Consider the following 23,222-nt stretch of genomic DNA (forward strand, 5'->3'; position numbering starts at 1 on the left):
AATCACTTTGAATTCATAGTCACTGATTTGGTTATGAGGAAATGATATCTGATTAGTGTAAAAGACTTCCATCTAACCATTTCTTCTCATTAGAATCCTCATTAATTCATATATTTCTACTTGGTTATTATTAATGATCACACTAGCATTCCACTAATGTAACTCTGCCTGATATATACCCAAAATAGTTATACATTTTTCATGTAGATTTTAAACAGAACCCTATAAAACTCATAATAATTAGCATTTTAGTTCCTGAGGAGCACTAGTATATAATGGTGCTTTTTATTATTCTTTAGTAGCCCCTGTTGCTTTCTTTAACTACATGAAGAGCATAGCATCTGTGTTGCACAAAGTCACAAGTGAGGAAAGCAATTAATCTTGATCTTTGGAACTGAGACACAGTCCATGAGATCAGGCTTTGGCAAACTATGATCTGCAGGCCAAATCCAACCATTTCATTTTTGTATGGCTCATGAGCCAACAATAGTTTTTACACTTTTAAATGGTTGGAAAAAAATTTAAAAAAGAGTACTATTTCAGAACCAGCCCCAATTATTTGTTTATGTATCATGTCTAGCTGCTTTCCTTGTACAATGACATGACAGAGTTGTATAGCTACAACAGACAGTATGTCCCACATGGCTGAAAATATTTACCATCTGGCTCTTTAAAGAAAGCTTGCTGACTTCTATTCCAGGCTAGTGATTCCAGACATGGTTGAAATACAGAAGTAGTTAACTGGGTCCATGAATTCCAGTGTGGAGCACTGTAAGCTAACAATGTCTCCCATATTTATGTAATATTTAGTTTATAGGTAATAGTGTGTTTTCTAACTCAAGACAAGGTGGAGTTATTATATACATGTTCAAAAAACCTGAAAGGTTTAGCTATAAAACTTAAGGTGAATAAGGGTGAATAGAAATGAAATGCCAGATTTCAACTAGTAAGTATGCCTGGAGCATATGAGTAATAGAAGAGTACAACTCTGAAAGAAAGGCTGCCCATGAGTTATTGTGTGCCAATGCATTCCTCACTCTTCTACAAGCATTTAGGTCTTCTTTCTTTTTTTAAAAGGCCTCTGCTACTCTTTTATTTATGTTGATAGCAGTATTTGATTCTGATTGTTTTTCAAATAACAAGTGCTAAAATTAATTTAAACATAAATTTTTTTGTTAACTAAATGAAAGACTGTTTTCACATACCAGAAACAGCAGAGTTAAGTGTGAGAGATGCAAAAGAAGCAGAATTCTGTTCAGAGGTATTCATTCCCCTATCCACACTAGACCAAGCAGCTGTTAAGATAAAGAACGTCACTTGGAACCTTCAACTTGCAATGAAACTTGAAAGATATGTACAGATTTAAACTACGATAACAAATATAAAGAAAAATTTAGAAATTAGAACCACAATACCAATAGCTACTACTTACTCAATGTCTATTATTATTGAGGCCCTTACACCAACCACTTCTAATCCTTACAGCAACTCTGCTAGGCACTTTCAGCACATAAGTGACTTGCTCAAAGCTAGAAAACAGCTGAGCCATGATTGGAACTCAATTCATTTTCTAAAATCTATACTATTTTCATTTCACCAAAGTACTAGATAATCATTTTGGTCCAGGCATTGAACTTGGTACTAGACATTCTTTATAATCAATCCTCACAAACTTAAATATGAGGTACATACAAGTAACTAGCTTAATGTCCATAGAAGACAGCAAAAATACAAAAACAGGGATTTATAACTAGTAGATCTGTATGAACTAGTTCACACTCATCTTTTCTGTTTTCTTTTCTCAATCTTAATATTTCTCATCTTTTCTCAATATTTTCAAGAAATTTCTTTCTTATATATGAATACAGCTGTGCGCTGAATGACATTTGGTCAATGGCATACTACATATACACCTGTATTCCTGTAAGATTCTATCACCAGTGACATTGCAGTCATGTTAGTTGGTGTAAGTACACTCTATGATGTTCACACCATGATAAAATCACCTAATGACATGTATCTCAATTTTCTGCAATACTAAGTGATACACAGCTGTATTTTAAGGAAAATGCAACTCCATGAAACCAGTCACACCTGTCCCTTCTGAATGATTCATTACAAGCTTAATTTAACATATACTTAATATATTCTCTTTCAATTTCAACAATGTTCCTAATCCACATAGGCAGGAACTCTAATTTGCAGCTTAATTTTATCTGTAGCAATTATAAACAAGTACCATATAATCTATGTCCTAATTATGAAATGCTACAGAGCTTTCATAAGTAAATTGCAGATATTGCAAAAGATTATAGTTCTTAACGTTACTCCATAAAATTGCACTATTTACTTAATTAAATATGACAGAATATTCCACTGCATAGAAATGTGTGTTTTCTTCTCTGCTGAAAATGAGGACAAGAATTTAGGGAGTGTCTTTCCAAAAAAGTTTTGATATTTCTACATAAAAATTGATTATGAAATGAGGAGACGAAAGCAAACTTAAGAACAATATTAACAAATAAACTGGAGTTTGCTTCATGAGGGTGTTAACTTTTTTCTAAAAAAAAAAAAAAAAAAAAAAGAAGAAGCTAATAGCAAAGGAAGATATTTTTTTCTATTTAAAAACCTACAATTTCTATCGCCCATTGCTCCCCCAAATTAAACAAAAAATCTGCAAAAGGTACAATAGAAAAAATTGTTATGTTTAATGCACAATTATAATTTGATTATAAAAAAAACCAAGACAATAAAAGGCCATTAGCTAAATGGCAAAGAACATGAATACACAATTCATAAAACAAATAGGGGCTGTTGTGGAACAGCAGGTAAAGCCACCACCTACGATGTACGATGCTGGCATCCCACACAGGCCCTGGCTAGAGTCCCACCTGCTCTACTTCCAATCCAGCTCCCGGCTAAGGGGCTGGGAAAAGCAGTGGAAGATGGCCCAACTGCTTGAGCCCCACCACCCACATGGAGACCAGGAAGAAGTTCCTGGCTTTGGCCTGGCCCAGCGCCAGCTGTTGCAGCCATCAGGGGAGTGAACCAGTGGATTGAAGATCTAACTCTTTCCAAAAAAAAAAAAAAAAAATCAACTCTTTCAAAATAAATAAATAAATAAATAAATAATCAAGAAAGTTGTGGAAAAATATTCAACTCATTAGTGCTTTTAAAAAGTTAACCAAAATACAAAATAATGTATGTGTTTTTGTTTAACTAACTGTAAAAGATTTTTTAAAAAAGTAAGAAACCTCCTCTTTGGTAAGCTTATGATAAATGGGCCCTTATACTAATGTTGAGAGCATAAGTCAGAACAATTCTCATAGAAAACACTTTGACAGTAAAGAGCAGAGCAATAAAAACATTCATAGTCCCTTTACCCCAGTATTACAATCCCAAGGATCTATCCTAAAGAAATAACCCAAAACCAAACATATTTAACGCAACCTTATTTACAATCATTAAAAAAAATGATTTATCCAGGGTGGGTGCCGTGTGGTGCAGAGGGTTAAGCGTCTGCAGTGCTGGCATCCAATATGGGAGCCAGTTCGAGCCCGGGCTGCTCCACTTCTGACCTGCTCCCTGCTAATGTGCCTGAGAAAGCAGCAGAGGATGGCTCAAGTGCTTGTGCCCCTGCACGCACATGGGAGATCCAGATGAAGCTCCTGGCTCAGCCCAGGCTGTGGCAGTCATTTAGGGAATGAACCAGTGGATGGAAGATCTCCCTCTCTCTCTGTCTCCACCTCTTTTACTGTAACTCTGCCTATCAAATAAATAAATAAATCTTTATAAAAATTATATGTCCAATTATATGGGAATGGTTAAGTAAATTATGCTATGCTTATGCAATACTCATATAGCCATTAAATAAAAAGAGTAAGAAAAATGCTTATGTTACGATGTGTGATAAGTGTTTGTGTGAGGGGCATAAAAATGCGTGTCTTCTTTGGGTTATGCAAATAACAAACAAACAAACAAAACAAAACAAAAAAAAAAAACAAACCTGTACATGGGGGAAAGGAGAGGAGATCATAAAGAAAATAGAAAAACTAAAGTGACTATCACTGGGTGTTGGTGTAAGATCTGGGGTTTTTCCTTTTCTTTTTTCAGTTTTCTGATACTTATCATAGATTTCTTTTCTATAATACACACTTGAAGATTAAGATGCTTTTAACTTGACGGTTCACAACAGAAATAAGCTTCTCAACTTTTGAGTCTTTACCATTAAAATCTAGGGGAAAATTTAATTACAAATAGGCATTTTGTAGATTGTAAAATAGTCTATAAATAGATGCTATAAACTTAATCAGACTCGACAGAGCTGTTAAAATTAATCTTAAAGTGGGTTCATGTATTACATTTATCACATCACCACCATACCAGTTTGTTACACTGATAATCAAATGTGATAAAGTATATGGAAGCACTAGATATACAGAATAAGCAATAAACATCATGATTCACTTATTTAGTTCCCACTTTGCGCCATGCAAAGGATCTCTGATGAGCTCATTATTACTATTATATCTTCATGGCATTACTAACTTTTCTATTCATGGCTTTATTTTTTCATTCCTGGAATATTCAAAATGTACCAGAATAGCAATTTTAAATGAACTTAAAAAAAATTTTTTTAACACTTCTTACCAATGCCAGAAAATATTGAACGGTCACTCCAATTCCTTCCCCAGTCTTTTCCATTTGCATTAACATCTCCAGTGTCCTGACTCCAAGCAGATGGCTCAGTTTTCCTCTTGCCTGCAGTAGTAGGTGAAATAGAATTCCACTTCTCCTCACCTGCACTGATCTGTGAGGAGAGTTTTATAGATTTTTCATTCCAGCCTCCTCCATTGACAGTGAGGTTTTCATTTAATCCTGAAGAAACTTAAAGAAAAGAAAATAAAGATTAAAATCAGGTACATGACATCGTATTAAAACTGGGATGTTTTCAAATTTCTATAATTGCTCAGTCTATATTTCTCACTCATTTCTCCCCCCACTGTCCTTTAAGTAGCTCGAGCTTTAAAGATAAGAATTTTAAAGTAACATGATCACCAATAATGTTTTTTAATTTAAAAACTAAAGAAGGTTTGAATGTAAGACATACACTAGTGATGTTTCAACAACAGAATGACTTGCTCAAAGGAAGTACAACAGAGCAAACAGGAAAATGATACATATTCTGGTATACTCAATATACTCACCCACTATAAATATGAAGACCTCTCCTTAGTTAGATGTTCTTTCCTTAAAGATTTATACATTATATTATGTATAAAGCAGTGGTTCTAAAACTTGGCTGCACCTTAAAAATCAGCTGAGAAATTTCTTAAAAAATTGCCTTGGCTTAGAACCAATTAAAATCAGACTCTCTTGGGTTGGAGTCCAGGTCTCATATGTGTAAAATGTGTATATACACACCACATACGTGTGATTGTATTGTTTTAACACTTTCTTGATGATAACAATGTAGAGCCAGGATTGAGAACCAAGGCTTCATGCTTTCATTGCAAGCCTGAAATGAGAAGGTGCTTTTTTCATTTCTGAATTTATGTTTTATACTTATTTTCTAGCTAGACATAACACTCTACTTAATTTAATCATTTCACGAATGAGTAAATAAAATTTATTTTCTATTTGTGAAAAATTGGATAACGTTAGACTATAGTTCATTTATTGTGAAATATTTGATGCTGTCAAGGAGTTAATTTTAAAAATTATACAAACTAAGGCTTTTTTCTTAATATACGGGGGAAATTCTTTTATTCCATATATGCCTATATTAAACCCATGTCCAACAAAGATCCTTCTCAATTGGCTTAAGTGATGCAAATAAGAATCAAAGTTGCATATTGCTTTCATATATGGGGGAAAAAAACTAGAACATACCAAAGACTGTTAGAAGTGAGAGTGATTTTTCTTTTTATCTATTTTCCAAAATCTCTGGTCTGTGATTATGTTACTTTAGTAATTAAAAATCATTTTTTAAGCCTTTTTCTTTCCTTCTGCGTCATTCATGTGAGGAAAGAGACATGTATGTAAGTTTCTATTCTGATGGGCCTTCAATTTAAGTTACATGTAATTTCTCTCACCCTGAAGTGTGGAATCTCCTTTTCCAGACTTAAAGTTGCTAACTTGAACATTTAGATGAGAATCACCTGGTTGAAATAGAAATAAAATTTATTTAATACTAAATAGGCCAGTACGCACATTAAATTAGGAGTAACATACAAATTGATTTTTACTTATTATCTTTCATAAATCGCTCCTTTAATTGCTAAATTCTTACACTGGAGAAAGTCAATTTTACAACACATTTCACATGTCCATGAGGAACTGAGTTACCATCCTCCTAGTCAACTAAAATGCCAATTAAGGACCTGGAAAACTGCCCAAGTATAAATGGAATTTGCTATTCTATAATGGTTATCAAGATTCTGTTAAGTAGGAACTGGAGAATTGGGCTCTGTAATTGGATTCAACTTTGCCACCTCTAGCAACACCAGCTGCCTTTTTCAACAGTCCTGGAAGCAAACACATCAACTTCAGAACTTTGCCAGTATTTGGGACCAGGACTTAGGAAATATGGCAAGAGGTGAGACTACATGTTGTAACACAAAAATACTATTTCTCTTACACTAAAAAGCATAAATGATCACAATGTTTCAAAAAACCAGCATGACATAGGATTGTGCTAGCAAAGAAGGCATGCACAAGACAGTGAAAAAGAGTTACCAACAAAAATACTAAAGCATAGCTAACATGTGACAGTGAAAATGAATAAGTAGAAGTCACGATATACCATGGCAATAAATTCCAAGTTATCAAGCAAAAAAGTAGAAAGTAACAAGGCTAAGAAAGTGGTTTTGAAATAACTGAAAGATGAGGAGGTGGGAAAGTCATTAGCAAAAAGAGGAAGGAAGATAAGCCAATTTCTTGAAGCGAATTGAGCAGTATCACTTTGCAGATTGCTATCTCCAGGGTAAAAATGATGGCATTGCAAAGAGCTAGCAGTAAGCCATCAGCAGTGGGGTGTGTGAACATCTGAAACTCGGGAGGAAGAACACTGACTGACTAAATAACCTTTTAAGTTCTGATCTAGCATTACTAAACACCTATGGCACTCTTAGAAACCTGGGGTGATAAGTAGTCCAGACAGAACCTGCACTAACTAGAACATGCTTGTTTCATCTTGGAATGAAAATGCTCAACATGCAGAATGGTGATAAATAATTCCACTTAATACATGTCTTATCCACTCTAAGAAATGGAGATGCAAAAGAGTTGGGGCAAAGCAATACACACAAAGAAAAGCAGCAACATCATTTTCTCATGTGACTCAAGGCAGAAAGGCAAACTTCAATTTAATAGGCCATTCATTAGGCAATATGTAAGAAGTAACGCTGCTGGTGCTAGGTAAATTCATACATGGTTCACAATATTCTCATGAAGAAGGGTATATCAGCACAATGGTGTTAGCAGTTCAAAATAGTCAGATTCTGACATAGTGATATATTGTACATCTGATTAAAAGGAGTTTGATTTGATGTACCACTTTTTTATGTTCCACTAATATACCTTTATTCTTCTTGGAACCAACAGGAAATGATGCAGTTGTAAGTTGCTCGGTGGGAACTGTGATGATATTTTCTATCCCAGGGATAGTTGAATCCAATGAACCAGAATCAGTCAGCACTTTATCACGTTTACGCTGCTGTCGTTTCTCTCTGTGACTAATTTTAGTTTCCCAGGCTCCTAACATAGCCCCAGAAAAAAAATGTTATTCAGTAAGGGCAAGACAAAAAAGTTGTATTTTTTTTGGGGAAACGGGATGGGCATACAAAATATCATGATAAATTTAGATATTAAGCTAAAACCCAAGAGTGCTGATTGTATTAATTTATACTATGAATCTATTCTAATCTTGTGTTATTTTAGGCAACAAACTGCTATTATTTATGCTGTTTTTTTTTTAAATCAAATCTGTCATCTATGGTTTAGAAAAAGTAAAGAATCTTGTACATCCTTTTATTTTGCTGAGTAGAGGTGATGAGAGAGTGTTATATAAAACCACTGAAAAAAGGTGTAAGTGATGATAATAAATGGCTTACTCAAGAATTTTGTACACAGCATTCCAGGATGATATATTTAACAGGGAGGAAAAAAAAAAAAAAAAACGCAAAAAAAAACAAAAAAACCAAAACAAAACAAAAAAAACCAAACCCAAACCACACCTCTAGGAAACAAAGACAAGATGAATGGCTTTTCAGTTGCTCAAAATACTGAGCTTAAACCTTATATTTCAAGGCAGTTTCTTCAAGAAAAGCACTACCAGGTTCTTAATTTAAACAACAAAAAATTTTTAAAATAACATCATAGATTTGCTTATGAAAATCTGTAATAATTAAAAAGAGCTAGGTATATAAACTAAAACAAATGCAGCTTTTATATAATACACCTTGGTAAAAAAGGATTAAAAGGTTTCTACAGTCCTTTCCCTTGCTTAAGTACCTTCATCAACTTCCTTTCCATCATGGCGAGAACTGTTTTGCACTGCTTTAGCATCTGACTTTGATTTCTTCTTATTTTTCTTTGACTGAAAGTAAAATAAAATGTTACTTAACATTTGGTATATTTTCGGAAAAATAGGAGTCAGTAAAATACATAATGAAATGTATGATGCTGACAAATGAAAAATTTAATGCTTGATTTTTAAAACATATTAAGTGGTAATAATAATATGAGGTTACCATTTACTAAATGGTTACTATGTGCTAAATACTTTATATTTAGTGTCTTAAGTTTTCCTAGGGGGCAAGAAAAACATCACCCTGGAGATGAGTAAACAGAGACTTAGAGATATTAAGTAGGCTGTATGGAGTCGTATTTAGCATTTTCTTTTTCTTCTTTTTTTTTTTCTAATAATCAGAACTGTTTAAAATTTGAACAGGGGAAAGACAGGAGTGTGGGGGAGAAGGAGAGAGAGAGGGGGAGAGAAAGAAACCCATCCATCTGCTGGTTCATTCCTCAAATGGTCACAACAGTCTGGACTGGGCCAAATTAAAATCAGAAGCCAGGAACTCCATTCAGATCTCCCACATGAGTGAGAAGGACTCAAGTACTAGAGCCATCATCCACTGCCTAGCAGGTGCATTAACAGGAAACTGAATTGGAAACAGAGTAGCTGGGATTCAAACCAGCACTCTGATTTGGGATGTGGGTATCCAAAGCAATGCCCAGCCCAAGTTAATAAATTAAGTTGCAATTAGGAACTAGGCCTTGTTTGGCTCCAAAGCTTATGCTTTTAGACATCATCATATCTTAACTTATATTATAAATAAGGTATACTATAATACAAACCAATAAAACTAAAATCTATTTCCAGTGTTCAGAAAGAAAGTGCCATATATTCGTTTTCAAACCATATAAAACAAATTGTTGATATGTTCCATGGATAACAATGAGTCAAATTAATGTAAGAAATATTTTAACAATTTCAAAGCAATGTGAAAATATGTATGATAAGATGTTTTAACATAAATATTATATTCTCTTTTCAAAAATTTGCTAAAAGTTCTATAAAGCCATGATTTCTATATTTAGGTAAGTGTTCCCAGAAAATAATCAACATTTATAAAAATTCTTTTTACTTAATACTTTGTATTCACTCGTAGCTATTTACTGAGAATACCACATTTATTATTGTGCACTAACTATTAAGCTTACAACTAAATAAGGTTTTATATCTCAGCCCTTTGTATGAGTAAAGCAATAAATGACAGCTAATTTTTTCCTATCAACAACTTGCAAATACAGTTAGCCTCTGAATCTGCTGGGCGTTCTGCATCCTCAGATTCAATTAACCAATGACTGAAAATATCTGAGGAAAAAAAAATTGTCCATACTATGCATTTGTAAACTTTTCTGTGGGTCATTATTTCCTAAGTGATACACTAGAACTATCTGTATCGTATTAGGTACTATAAGTAATGGAGAGATGACTTAAAGTATATGGGAGGTCATGGTAGAATGTGAGATTGAAATACTATGCCAATTTATATAAGAGAGTCGAGCATTCTCAGATTTTGGTTTCAGAGTAATGCCCTGGAACCAATTCCCCACTGACACTGAGGATGACTGTATTCTCAAGTGGCATGATTTCTTAAAGGTGACTGTCTGTCAATGGAATATATATTAGAGAAAACTATTTTCTTTTACTGTCCTTATAATTGACTTGCCTTTGTTTCTTTGCATGTTCTCATCATTAGCTTGTAGCATGTTTAAGGCACTGCTTTATTATATCTAACGAACCAGGTTCATAACCACTCTTTAACATTTTTTAGATTTTTTTTTAAAGTTTATTTTGTTGATTTGAAAGGCAGAGTCAGAGAGAGAGAGAGGGAGAAATAGAGAGAGATCTTCCATACATTGCTTCACTCCCCAAATGGCTGCAATGGCCAGAGCTGAGTCTATCAAAGCCAGGACAGGAGCTTCTTTCAGGCCTTTCACATGGGTTCAGGGGGCCAAACACTTGGGCCATCTTCTGCTGCTTTCCCAAGGGTATTAGCAGAGACCTGGATCTGAAGTGGAGCAACTGGGACCTGAACCCAGTGCCCATATGGGATGCTGGTGTTGCAGGTGGAGGCTTAACCTGCTATGCCAATACTGGTCCCCATACCCACTTAAAGAAAAAAATTATTTATTTGAAAGGCAGAGCTACAGAGAGGCAGAGGCAGAGGCAATGGTTAGAGCTAAGTCCATTTGAAGCCAGGAGCCAGGAGTGTCTTCCGGGTCTCCCATGCCGGTGTAGGGGCCCAAGGACTTGAGCCATCTTCTACTGCTTTCCCAGGTCACAGCAGAGAGCTGGATCAGGAGTGGAGCAGCCAGGTCTTGAGCCAGTGCTCATATGGGATGCTGGCACTGCAGGCGGCAGCTTTACCTGCTACCCACAGCACTGGCCCCACCCATACCCATTTAAAAAAAATTGAGATATTTTCCACATATTATAATATTCATACTTTTAAAGTATATAATTCAGGCTTTTAAGTATCTGAGGTTGCACAGCTAATCACCATTATTGTCTTTACTCTCAAAAATAAACTCTGTAACCATTACCACTCATTCCCCATCCCTCCGGCAAACACAAATCTACTTCTGTGTCTCTATCATAACTACTCAGAACACCTGTTAATTCCAGTCTAGATCAGGGAGAGCAAGCCTTTTATTTAAAGAACCAAATAGGAACCATTTTAGACTTTTTTTTCCCCCGCCCCCAAGATTTATCTATCTATCTTAGAGAGGAGATAGACAGAGGGAGAGACAGATCTTGCATCTACTGGTTCACTTTCCTAATACTTGCTACAGCCAGGTCTGGACTGTCTATCTAAGAGACAAGAGACAGAAAGGGAGAGACATATTTCCCATCTGTTGGTTCACTCTCCTGATACCTGCTAGAGCCAGGTCTGGTCCAGACAGAAGTCAGGAGCCAGGAACTCCATCCGGGTCTCTCTCATGTGTGTGACAAGAATCCAAGTACTTGGGTCACCATGTGGCTTCCCAGGTGCATCAGCAGGAAGCTGGATCAGAAGTGGAGTAGCTGTGTGTGGTTGTACTATTATTTGCCCCAGTCATCTGATTGTAGTGAATGTCTTACTTCTAAGTGGCTCCACTTCTACTAAAGCTATTTAAGAAAACATGGAGCTGGGGTAGATTATCACTAGCCTTTGTTGTGATGATCTTCAATGCAAACAAGATTTATAAAATGTCTACTATGTGTCACACATTGTCTTAGGAGATATATAAACAGAATTGAGTAAAAGTCTCTACTAACAACTGTGCTATAATTAATAGAAGAAATGAAGGCCGGCGTCGTGGTTCACTAGGCTAATCCTCTGCCTAGCGGCGCCGGCACACTGGGTTCTAGTCCCGGTTGCCCCTCTTCCAGGCCAGCTCTCTGCTGTGGCCAGGGAGTGCAGTGGAGGATGGCCCAAGTGGTTGGGTCCTGCACCCGCATGGGAGACCAGGAGAAGCAACTGGCTCCTGCCATCGGATCAGCGTGGTGCGCCGGCCGCGGCGGCCATTGGAGGGTGAACCAACGGCAAAAGGAAGACCTTTCTCTCTGTCTCTCTCTCTCACTGTCCACTCTGCCTGTCAAAAAAAAAAAAAAAAAAAAAAAAAAAAAAGAAGAAGAAGAAATGAAATCAGACATCAGGAGAAATTCTTATCTTTAAGGCCTTCCTTTCAAATACTTATCTCCCAACATATCTATACTAGTCCAATTTATTTTCATTCTCACTAAAAAAAAACCATAAATATTTCCTACTACCTACAGACTCTAACTTCATTATGACACACAAGGTCTTCCACAAACTGATCTCCACTTTATATTCTTTTATTTACACATACAATCATTTGGCTCCTACAAGACTGATACCTCTCTGTACGTTCCTATCTTTGCCCAAGCTATGTTGACTGTAGATTTTCTCTTCAGAACAAAGTGCGGCAGCCAGAGTATAGGGTGTTTTTCTTTTTTCTTTTCTTTTGGTTCACCCCCCAGAAAAATGGCTGCTAGGGCAGGCGTGCCACGCAGATCTGAAGCCAGGAGCCAGGTGCTTCCTCCTGGTCTCCCATGCAGGTGCAGGGACCCAAGCACTTGGGCCATCCTCCACTGCCCTCCTGGGCCACAGCAGAGAGCTGGCCTGGAAGAGGGGCAACCGGGACAGAATCTGGCGTCCGAATAGGGTGTTTTTCTTAGTACCTTGCTTTCCTATGAATGCCTGAAATGAACTGCATCCATTTTTCTAACCCAATTCAAGTTCCACTCCATCTGCTTTATTTCTGTCATTTGGACCCATTCCTTTCCCATAAATACATATAATCTTGTATATCTAAACACTGACAACTCATAATCTGACCGTCTGTCACAGACTTCCTTATGACATTTCTAATAATAATATGAAGTTACTGAAAACAAGAGATTAAAATATATTTCACTATATTCTCAATAGAATGCTTCATGATTGGAGTCTGTCTAGCAGGGCAAACAAACTCTAAACCAAAAACTTTGGTTCAAACAGTTATCACTGACTATATCACAAGTGTTCCTAAAAATCCTATTGGCTTCCTTTACAATTTCACATTGTATTCTGATAATAGTTCCACTAGAAAAAATTTTTATCCACGTTGAGTATGTGTATACATTTATGTACATGTATATGTATGAGACATCCTCCCCAATAATTCTGAGAGAGGAAGTAATTAAATGAACAATGAATACACACTTACACAATAGGTATTCAGTGTATTGGAACCTAAAATAATAATTGCAGTTGAACAAAAAATGGCCCTATTCTTTTAAATCTAAACAATGAAGAGGTCCTGATAAACAGTCATTGGATTCACTATTACTACTTTCCAACACTGCTAAAGAATAGATATAAGACTGATAATTCCTTAGGAAATTATGATGAGTATGAAGTTTAGAAATTTTTGAAAGATTTATTTATTTGAGAGGCAGAGTTATAGACAAAGGGGGAGAGAGAGAGAAAGGTCTTCCATCTACTGGCTCACTCCACACAAATGGATGCAATGGCCAGAGCTGGGCCAATCAGAAGCCAGGAACTTTAACCGGGTCTCCCACATGGGTGCAGAGGCCTAAGCATCTGGGGCATCCCTGCTGCTTTCCCAGCCCATAAGCAGGGAGCTGGATTTGAAGAGGAAATGGGATGCCGGCGCTGCAGGCGGAGGCTTAGCCTAGGACACCACAGCACCGGCCCCATCTTTTTTCTTTTTTAAAACATTTATTTATTTGAAAGAGTTACAGAAAAAGGGGGAGACAGAGAGACCTTCTAGGGGATGGTTCACTCCCTAGATGGCTTCAGTGGCTGGGGTTGGGCCAGGCTGAAGCCAGGAGCTTCATCTGGGTTTCCCACTTGGGTGGCAGAGGCCCAAGTCCTGTTGCTTTTCCCAGGACATTAGCAGGGAAGTAGAGCAGCCAGGACACCAACTGGTGTCCATGTGGGATGTGGGCATTGCAGGCAACAGCTTTAAACTGCCTTAAGTTTAGAAAATTTTAAAATTTCATTAGAAGGAGTTACCCAAAATATACAAATAAGGAACACAAGCAGCCACCTGGTTATCCATGTATGAAAAATATGAATGTGGTTACTCACTGAAATAGTTGAGTAGGCATGTCAGATAGAGGTTTGTTTTCATACTTCACTGGGGAAAAACTAAGCATATTCCCCAAAATATTTATTTTACAAATTTTATATATTCCTTTCATAGTGATGGTGTATACATTTTATAAAATGTTTTAGTGAGAGCAACGTGAATGAATGGACCATTTTTTTAGTAACTTCTAAATTTCTTCATTTTAATACTTGGTATTAAGTATCATCATTAATCTAGAGGTAGACATTTTGCACAGTGGTTAAGACACTATTTGGGATACCTGCATCCCATTTAGGAGTGCTTGGGTTCCTGTCCTGGCTCTGTCTGTGATTCCAGATTCTTGCTAATGCATACTCTGGGAGGCAGCAACGATGACTCAAGTACTTAAGTCCTCCCACCCCTGTGGGAGACCCAGACTGAGTTGTGCCTACGGCTTGGCCCAGGCCTGGCTGTTGTGGCCATTTGGGGAATCAACCAGAGGATGGAAGATCTCTTTTCTATCTCTTTCTCCTTCTCAAATAAATAATAGTGCCATTTTTTTGAGGGGGAAGAGATCCAAATGGGACATATCATTAGCCATGCTCCTAAATCATGAAACTCATTTTTCCCTAAAGATCTATTTATTTATTTGAAAGGCAGAGTTACAGAGAAGGAAGGAGGGAGGCAGGGAGGGACAGTTATCTTCTACCCACTGGTTCACTCCCCAGATGCTCACAATGCCATGGATGGGCAGGGCCAAAGCCAGGAACCTGGAACGCCATCCAGATCTCCCATGTGAGTAGCAGAGTCATCTTCCACTGCTTTTCCCAGGTGCATTAGCTGCAAGCTGCATTGGGCTCAAATCAGCATTCATATGGGAAGCCAGAATCCCACTCTGTGGGTTAAGCTACTATGCCAGATGCCAGACCCACAATACTAATTTTTTTTAAAGATTTATTTATTTGAAAGGCAGAGTTACAGAGAGGCAGAGGCAGAGAGAGGGCTGGAGGATGGAGGGAGGGGGGAAAGAAGGGAGAGGGGAGAGGGGAGAGGGGAGAGGGGAGAGGGAGAGGTCTTCCATCTGCTAGTTCACTCCTCAAATGGCCACAATGGCTGAAGCTGCACTGATCTGAAGTCAGGAACCTGGAGCTTCTTCTGGGTCTCCCACGTGGTGCAGAGGCCCAAGAACTTGGGCCATCTTCCACTGGTTTCTCAGGCCATAGCAGAGAGCAGGATTGAAGCAGAGCAGACAGGACTTGAATTGGCACCCATATGGGATGCGGGCACTGCAGACAGCGGCTTTACTCACTAAGCCACGGTGCCAGGCCCAATACTATTTTTTTTTTTTAAAAAAGATTTATTTATTTGGAAGTCAGAGTTATACAGAGAGAGAAGCAGAGAGAGGTCTTCCATCCACAGGTTCACTCCCCAATTGGCCACAGCAGCCAGAGCTGCGTCAATCTGAAGCCAGGAGCCAGGAGCAGGTAGCCGGGAACTTCTTCCAGGTCTTCCATGCAGATACAAGGCCCAAGGAAAGCAGTAGAAGATGGCGCAAGTGCTTGGGTCCCTGCACCCGAGTGGGAGACCAGGAAGAAGTACCTGGCTCCTGGCTTCAGATCAGTGCAGCTCCGGCCCTTGCGGCCATTTGGGGAGTGAACCAACGGAAGGAAGCCCTTTCTCTCTGTTTATCCCTCTCACTGTCTAACTCTACCTCTCAAATAAATAAACAAAATAAAATAATAAATAAAATCTTTATGGGTCTGGCGCTGTGGTATAGCTGGTTAACGCCCTGGCCTGAACCACTGGCATCCTATATGGGCGCCAATTCAAGACCTGGCTGCTTCACTTCTGATCCAGCTCTCTGCCACAGCCTCGAAAAGCAGTACAAGATGGCCCAAGTCCTTGGGCCTCTGCATCTGAATAGGAGACCCGAAAGAAGCTCCTGGCTCCTGACCAGTGCAGCGCCGGCTGCTGTGGCCAATTGGAGTGAAACATCGGATGGAAGACCTCTCTCTCTCTTTCTCTCTGCCTCTCCTCTCTCTGTGTAACTCTTTCAAATAAATAAATAAATAAATAAAATCTTTAAAAAAAAAAAAAAGGTTACCGTGATGCTCTGGCTTGCAGAGTAATGGCTGTTGTATACAGTTTTTCACTTACCTGTGACAAAAACTAGCCTCTTTTCTGAGATTTTTGTCCTTTCTACCTCCATTGTGTTGAAATTCCTTTCATTTTTGTAACTGAAAATTTTTAAAAATGTACCTGACAAAATTAAGTTGTTAGTACCATTTATTTCGAAAATTTTTAGCAGCTGCCCTTCAAAAAGTCTGGAAACCATTGTTTCTAGAGTCAATTTCATGTATTTTCTGCTCAAAGAAATATACAAGTCTCTATTTTATATAGCTCTGTGTGTGGCACTATTTATTTTTCTCACTTATTTCATCACATTCACAGGTTGGATGGATCAAGAGGCATACTAGTTTTATTTCTCTGTCTATACCAGCAGTTTCAACCTTAGTAACTGTGGTACAATGTCAGGAATTATCTGGACATTTTGTGAAAAGTGTTACAATTTTTTTAAGGTTTTATTTATTTACTTGAGAGGTAGAGTTAAAGAAAGAGGCAGAGGCAGAGAGGAAGAGAGAGAGAAGTCTTCCATCTGGTTCACTCCCCAGGTGGCCTCAACGGCCAGAGCTGAGCCAATCTGAAGTCAGGAGTCAAGAGATTCTTCTGGGTCTCTTATGCAGGTACAGGGGCCCATGCACTTGGGCCATCTTCCACTGCTTTCCCTGGCCATATCAGAGAGCTGGAATGGAAAAGGAGCAACCGGGACTAGAACCAGTGTTCATATGGGATTCCGACACCACAGGCAGAGGCTTAGCCCACTACACAGCGCTGGCTCCACAATTTTTTTTAAAACTAGATTCAAGATTATTCCACTTTATACAACTGTGATACTTCCCTGAATGGAAGAAGCAGGAACAGAATTTCAGGTGCAGGGGAAGTGCCTACAACCTGAACTTTACTTCTATCTCCTTAAACTGTTTTCTTTCACAGCACTTAGCATCTGACTTTAGAGAATATGCTTTTTTTAATAGTTGTTTTCTCCATTAAGCTTCATTAGAGTAGGGATTCTTGTTTTATCAACCATTGTAATCCCAGTGCTAGAACACTACCCTTCACATAGAAGATATTCAATTATCATTTGGTTTATGCAAGACTAAAAATTGACTGTATAACATAGCCCTGTCCACGTCACTTTCACTCTGTCCTCCTACTCAAATAAAATCTCTGAGCTATTGTATTTGCATAGTTGATCCATCACTCAAGTCATTAAGTTATTTGAATATGCCTAGAGTAGGTTCATAAGGCACAGTCTACGGTACAAGCAGTATGCTATCAACTCTCAATTTTAAAATATTTGTAAGAAATCTTTCTAAAGAACTCTTTTTATCTAGCCCTGAACTCTTTCCCATATACGTGTCTCCTCATTAAGATATAATAATAAATTCTACTTTGAGACCCCATTCTCATTTAATTTTAGCATGTTTAAGATCAAATACATAGGACCAGCACTGTGGCGCAGCAGGTAAAGGTGCCATCTGTAGTGCTGGCATCCCATATGGGCGCTGGTTCGAGTCCCAACCACTCTACTTCCGATCCAGCTCTCTGCTATGGCCTGCAAAAGCAGTAGAAGATGGTCCAAGTCGTTGGGCCCCAGCACCTGCGTGGGAGACCTGGAAAAAGCTCTTGGCTCCTGGCTTTGCATAGGTGCAGCTCTGGCCATTACAGCCAATTGGGGAGTGAACCAGCAGATGGAAGATCCACTACCCGCCCTGGCCTCTCTTTCTCTCTGTGTAATTCTTTCAAATAATAAATATATCTTAAAAAAAAAAAAATACACAGAGGGGACCATGGGAGGTGGCAGTGATGGCTGAAGTATTTGGGTTCCTAACATGAGAGACCTGGATTGATTTTCCAGCTTCTGGCTTCTCACCAACACCAGTCCTCATACCCCAGCACTCCATCACTGTGAGCATTTGAGGAGTCAATCAGTGGATGGGAGTGCTTTCCTTCCTCTGTCTTATTTGCTCTGTCTTTCAAATAAATAAAACACCAAATTCACCATTTCACTGTGTTTCAATCTCTTCTTGCGACTTCCTGTCTGGTACAACCATGGTTGGGTAAAAAACAATGGACTGGGGTAGAAGTCTTGGTTCTGGTCTCAATTCTTCTATCTGGAGTTTGGACAGTAGTCTGTGGGCAAAAAAAAAATATGAAGCTTCCTTGGAAGACACTGTCTTTTACAGAAAATGGATTTGTTTACCTGAAAGGGAGCTATGCAAACTAAATTCTTTGTGTGGGAACCAAAGAAATCACAAGGCTAGTGATTTTGTGGCACAAAGAACACAGGCCCAAAAGGTCGAGTCCAAGATCCATAGAGTCAAACCAAATCAAAGCACTCCAGATAAAACATTTTAATGAATCCAAAAGACTACAATGAGTTTAGACCGGGGTTCAGCCAAACAGGAGGGGGAGTTGTGGCACAGACCATAAATATTTTAGGCTTTGCTGGTCCTAAGGCTTCTATTGCAGTCACCTAACTCTGCTGTTGTAGTACAAAAGCAGCCACAGACAATAAATAAGTATGGATGCATTCAAATAAAATTTCATTTACAAAAACTGGCAGAGAGCCAGATTTGGCCATGGTTTGTCAATCTGGTCTTAAAGTTTATTTTTACTCATTTTTTAAAAAGATTCATTTTTTGAAAGGCAGAGTTACAAAGACAATGAGATATCAAATCAATAGAGATACTTTTCACACATATACGATATTGGAGTCACAGGTAGGGGCTTAACCCATTATTCCACAACACTGGCCCAAAATCTTAGTTTGTTTCTTTCTTTCTTTTTTTTTTTTTTAAGATTTATTTATTCATTTGAAAGTCAGAGTTACACAGAGAGAGGAGAGGCAGAGAGAGGTCTTCCATCCGCTGGTTCACTCCCCAATTGGCCGCAACGGCCGGAGCTACACCGTTCCGAAGCCAGGAGCCAGGAGCCAGGAGCCTCTTCCTGATCACCCATGTGGATGCAGGGGCCCAAGCACCTGGGCCATCTTCTACTGCTTTCCTAGGCCACAGCAGAGAGCTGGATCAGGAGTGGTGCAGCCATGACACGAACCAGCGCCCATATGGGATGCTGGCACTGCAGGTGGCAGCTTTACCAGATACGCCACAGAGCCAGCCCCTCTTTCTTATTTTTTTTAAAAAGATTTATTTACTTATTTGAAAAGCAGAGATATACAGAGAAAAGGAAGAAGGGAGGGAGGGAAGGGGGGGTGGAGAGAGAGAGATAAAGAGAGATCTTCCATCTACTGGTTCATTCCCCAAATGGCTGTAAGGACCAGGGCTAGACTGATCCAAACCCAGGAGCTTCTTCTAGGTCTCCCATGTGGGTGCAGTGGCCCAAGTATTTGGGGGTCATCTTCCACTGCTTTCCCAGGTACATTAGCAGGGAGTTGGATTGGAAGTGGAGCAGCTGGGACTCGAACTGGAGCCCACATGGGATTTCAGCACTGCAGGTGGAGTTTGATTCTCTAAGTCACAGCACTGGCCCCAGAATCATAGTTTATAAGGCTGTTTGCATGCAGGTATTCTCTGTTTTGCTAAGAACTGCTCTAGCTTATGGCTGTTTAAATGTCAGCTGCCAGGGTATTATTTTGGCCCTTCTAGATGCTCATCATTCCTAAAGCAGCAATTCTTTTTTTTTTTTTTTTTTTTTTTGACAGGCAGAGTGGACAGAGAGAGAGAGAGACAGAGAGAAAGGTCTTCCTTTGCCGTTGATTCACCCTCCAATGGCCGTCGTGGCCAGCGCACCGTGTTGATCTGATGCCAGGAGCCAGGTGCTTCTCCTGGTCTCCCATGCGAGTGCAGGGCCCAAGGACTTGGGCCATCCTCCACTGCACTCCCGGGCCACAGCAGAGAGCTGGCCTGGAAGAGGAGCAACCAGGACAGAATCCAGCGCCCCGACCGGGATTAGAAGCTGGTGTGCCGGCACTGCAAGGCGGAGGATTAGCCTATTGAGCTATGGCGCCGGCCAAAGCATCAATTCTTAAACTTCTTGGTCACAGAATATTCCTTCAGATTAATATAATATATTGAGGATGTCAGAGTGCCTTTGTTTATATGAGTATACATTTAAACTAAAAAATTTAGATATACAATTTCAAAGTAAACATAATAAATGAATTATGTAGCTATGTAAATAAACATTTTCAAAAACATTATTATGTAAAGAATAGCATATTTTACATTTCACAAATATCTTTAATGTCTGGCTTAAGACAGATTCTGCTTTTTTATTCATTTTAGTGACATGTTGTTTTTGACTGGAGCACATGAACAAAATGTGGCTGTAAATACAAGGATATATAACTGCAAAATGCATGTTTTAATAGTTCAGTTGACTGTGGGTATTTTTCCTTGATGGTACACCGGAGATTAGTAGTTGTCAGGGGCTGGGAATCAGTGGAGTAGTGGAAAAATGTTCTAAAGTTAGAATGTGGTGATAACTAACCAGCTCTGTAAGTACACTAAAATCATACACTACTTAGCAAAAATAAGAAAGAAAACCAAGGTGGCTGGGGCTTAGAAAGGCTAAGAAGTGGGAGATGAGACTGTGACACATGTATAGCTTTTTTTTTTTTTTTTTTGGACAGGCAGAGTGGACAGTGAGAGAGACAGAGAGAGGTCTTCCTTTGCCGTTGGTTCACCCTCCAATGGCCGCCGCGGCTGGCATGCTGCGGCTGGCGCACCGCGCTGATCCGAAGCCAGGAGCCAGGTGCTTCCTCCTGGTCTCCCATGGGGTGCAGGGCCCAAGCACTTGGGCCATCCTCCACTGCACTCCCTGGCCATAGCAGAGAGCTGGCCTGGAAGAGGGGCAACCAGGACAGAATCCAGCGCCCTGACCAGGTCTAGAACCCGGTGTGCCGGCGCCGCAAGGCGGAGGATTAGCCTAGTGAGCCACAGCGCCGGCTGCACATGTATAGCTTTTAAAAGGTCATGTTCAAGGTTGTGGAATATTTTCTAAGAGCACTGGGAAGGTATAAAGGGTTTTTGGTAGAGGGAGGGAAAAAAACTCACCAAGTGGTAGTTTTTAATAGTTGTTGCAATATGGAATCTGAAATGGCATCAATGAACTTTCCAAACTTCATTACAATAATTCCAATTAGCCTATTTTGCACTTTAATGAATGATTTTCCAATATGCAAACACTGGTCAACTGAGAAATACTGGTTTACTAAGTTATGCATATTTTCCAAAATGTGAAAACATCCTACTTTATATTTTTCCCCCAAAATCTCATTTGTTAATATCACAACTGCTATCATCAGAAATTCTTTAAATACTAGGAAGGTGTCAAGCTCATAAAAGCAGACACAAATTTCCCCAAATTTCTAATTTTTATTTGGAAACAATTTTATCATTTATAACATACACTATCAGTTGTTTTCCATGATGTGACAGGATCATCCTTTTTTTTTAAAAAAATGTTTATTTTTATTTACTTGAAAGACAAAGAGAGAGATAGATCTTCTAGTGCTGGTTCACTTCCCCAATGCCCCTAACAGCCCTGGGCCAGGCTAACACTGAGAGTCAGGAACTCCATCATAGGGAGACCTATGTGGTGGTAGGGACTCAAATACTTGAGCCATTGTCTGATATGTCCCACCCAACCAAGATGCACATTAGCAGGGACTTGATTTGAAGTAGAGAGGCCCAATAAGAAATGTGGGCATCTTAAGCAGCGTTTTTTTTTTTTTTTTAACTAACTGATTTATTTAAAAGACACAGAAAGACAGACAGATACAGATACACACACACACACACACAGATTGATTTTCCATCTGCTAGTCCACTCCCCAAAAGGCTGTAGTAGCCAAGGCTGGGCCAGTCTGAAGACAGGAGACAGGAACTCCATCTTGGTCTCCCACATGGGTTGCAGGATCCCAAGTTCTTGGCCCATCTGCTGCTTTTCCAGACACATTAGCAGGGAACTGGATTGGAAGAGTAGTGCACCCAAACCAGCAATGATATGGTATGCCGGCATTACAAGTGGTGGCTTAACCAGCTGTGCCACAATGCCTGTCCCAGGAGAAAACAGTAGAGAAATATCCAAGTCTAAATAATTATGGCTTTATCCATCAGTCTTTCAAGTAAAGCTGAAGTAACAAGTGGCTCAGGACAACCATCATTCATATGCAGCATACTTTATGCATCTTTCCCATTTCACATATGGAATTAAAAAGTATGCATTCACAGACTGAGATTTAACAAAATCAATAATCATTTTCACTGCATCAGCAAGGACATTCTTAGGTGAAATTACATTTTTTTTTCCTTTCCAAAAACTGTGAGTGGAAGACAGCAAAGAGTATAGGGACTACTGGTAGTTTGGTGTCACTGTTTTGATTCATGTTAAGGCCGTCAGCAGCTTTATTTATTATTGCTTTTGCACCATTAGTGCAAGCAGCAACACAGTTAAAGGGCAAATATTGTCTTAGTTATCAGGAAAAGTTTTATGTTCAGGGACCCAATAAAAGGGACCTGGGGCTCGTTCCCAGAGGTTCAACTGACCACAGTTTGAGAACTGCTTCTCTAGAGAAAGTGAAGGAGCATGACTAGCTACGTGCTCTTGGGGAATTCACTATTATTTTTATTGGGCTATCAAATGAATTATAATATCCCCCCAGAGTTGTTCAACAGGATTGAGATGTAAAAAACATTTTTTTTTTTTTTGACAGGCAGAGTGGATAGCGAGAGAGAGAGACAGAGAGAAAGGTCTTCCTTTTTGCCGTTGGTTCACCCTCCAATGGCCGCTGCGGCCGGTGCATCGTGCTGATCCAAAGCCAGGAGCCAGGTACTTCTCCTGGTCTCCCATGCGGGTGCAGGGCCCAAGCACTTGGGCCATCCTCCACTGCCTTCCCGGGCCACAGCAGAGAGCTGGCCTGGAAGAGGGGCAACCGGGACAGAATCTGGCGCCCTAACCGGGACTAGAACCTGGTGTGCCGG

General features: G+C 39.2%; 1 protein-coding gene across 7 annotated transcripts in view; it reads right to left on the bottom strand.

Annotated features, from left to right (window-relative positions):
* The window catches only part of MTDH (metadherin), a 71,479-nt gene that overhangs the window by 25,236 nt on the left and 23,021 nt on the right, over positions 1-23,222 (bottom strand). For 4 of the 7 annotated variants that reach the window (XM_062188195.1, XM_062188193.1, XM_062188198.1 and 1 more), the window contains exons 3-6: positions 8,515-8,599; positions 7,582-7,758; positions 6,096-6,161; positions 4,651-4,887 (exon numbers count right to left, since the gene is read on the bottom strand). In XM_062188195.1, the coding sequence (XP_062044179.1) occupies positions 4,651-4,887; positions 6,096-6,161; positions 7,582-7,758; positions 8,515-8,599 (565 nt within the window). Of the gene's footprint in view, positions 1-1,205; positions 1,296-4,650; positions 4,888-6,095; positions 6,162-7,581; positions 7,759-8,514; positions 8,600-23,222 lie in introns of all 7 variants that reach the window. The other 3 variants (XM_062188192.1, XM_062188199.1, XM_062188194.1) reach the window with 1 other exon arrangement.

Source organism: Lepus europaeus, chromosome 4 (genome assembly GCF_033115175.1).
Source record: "Lepus europaeus isolate LE1 chromosome 4, mLepTim1.pri, whole genome shotgun sequence".
NCBI lineage: Eukaryota > Metazoa > Chordata > Mammalia > Lagomorpha > Leporidae > Lepus > Lepus europaeus.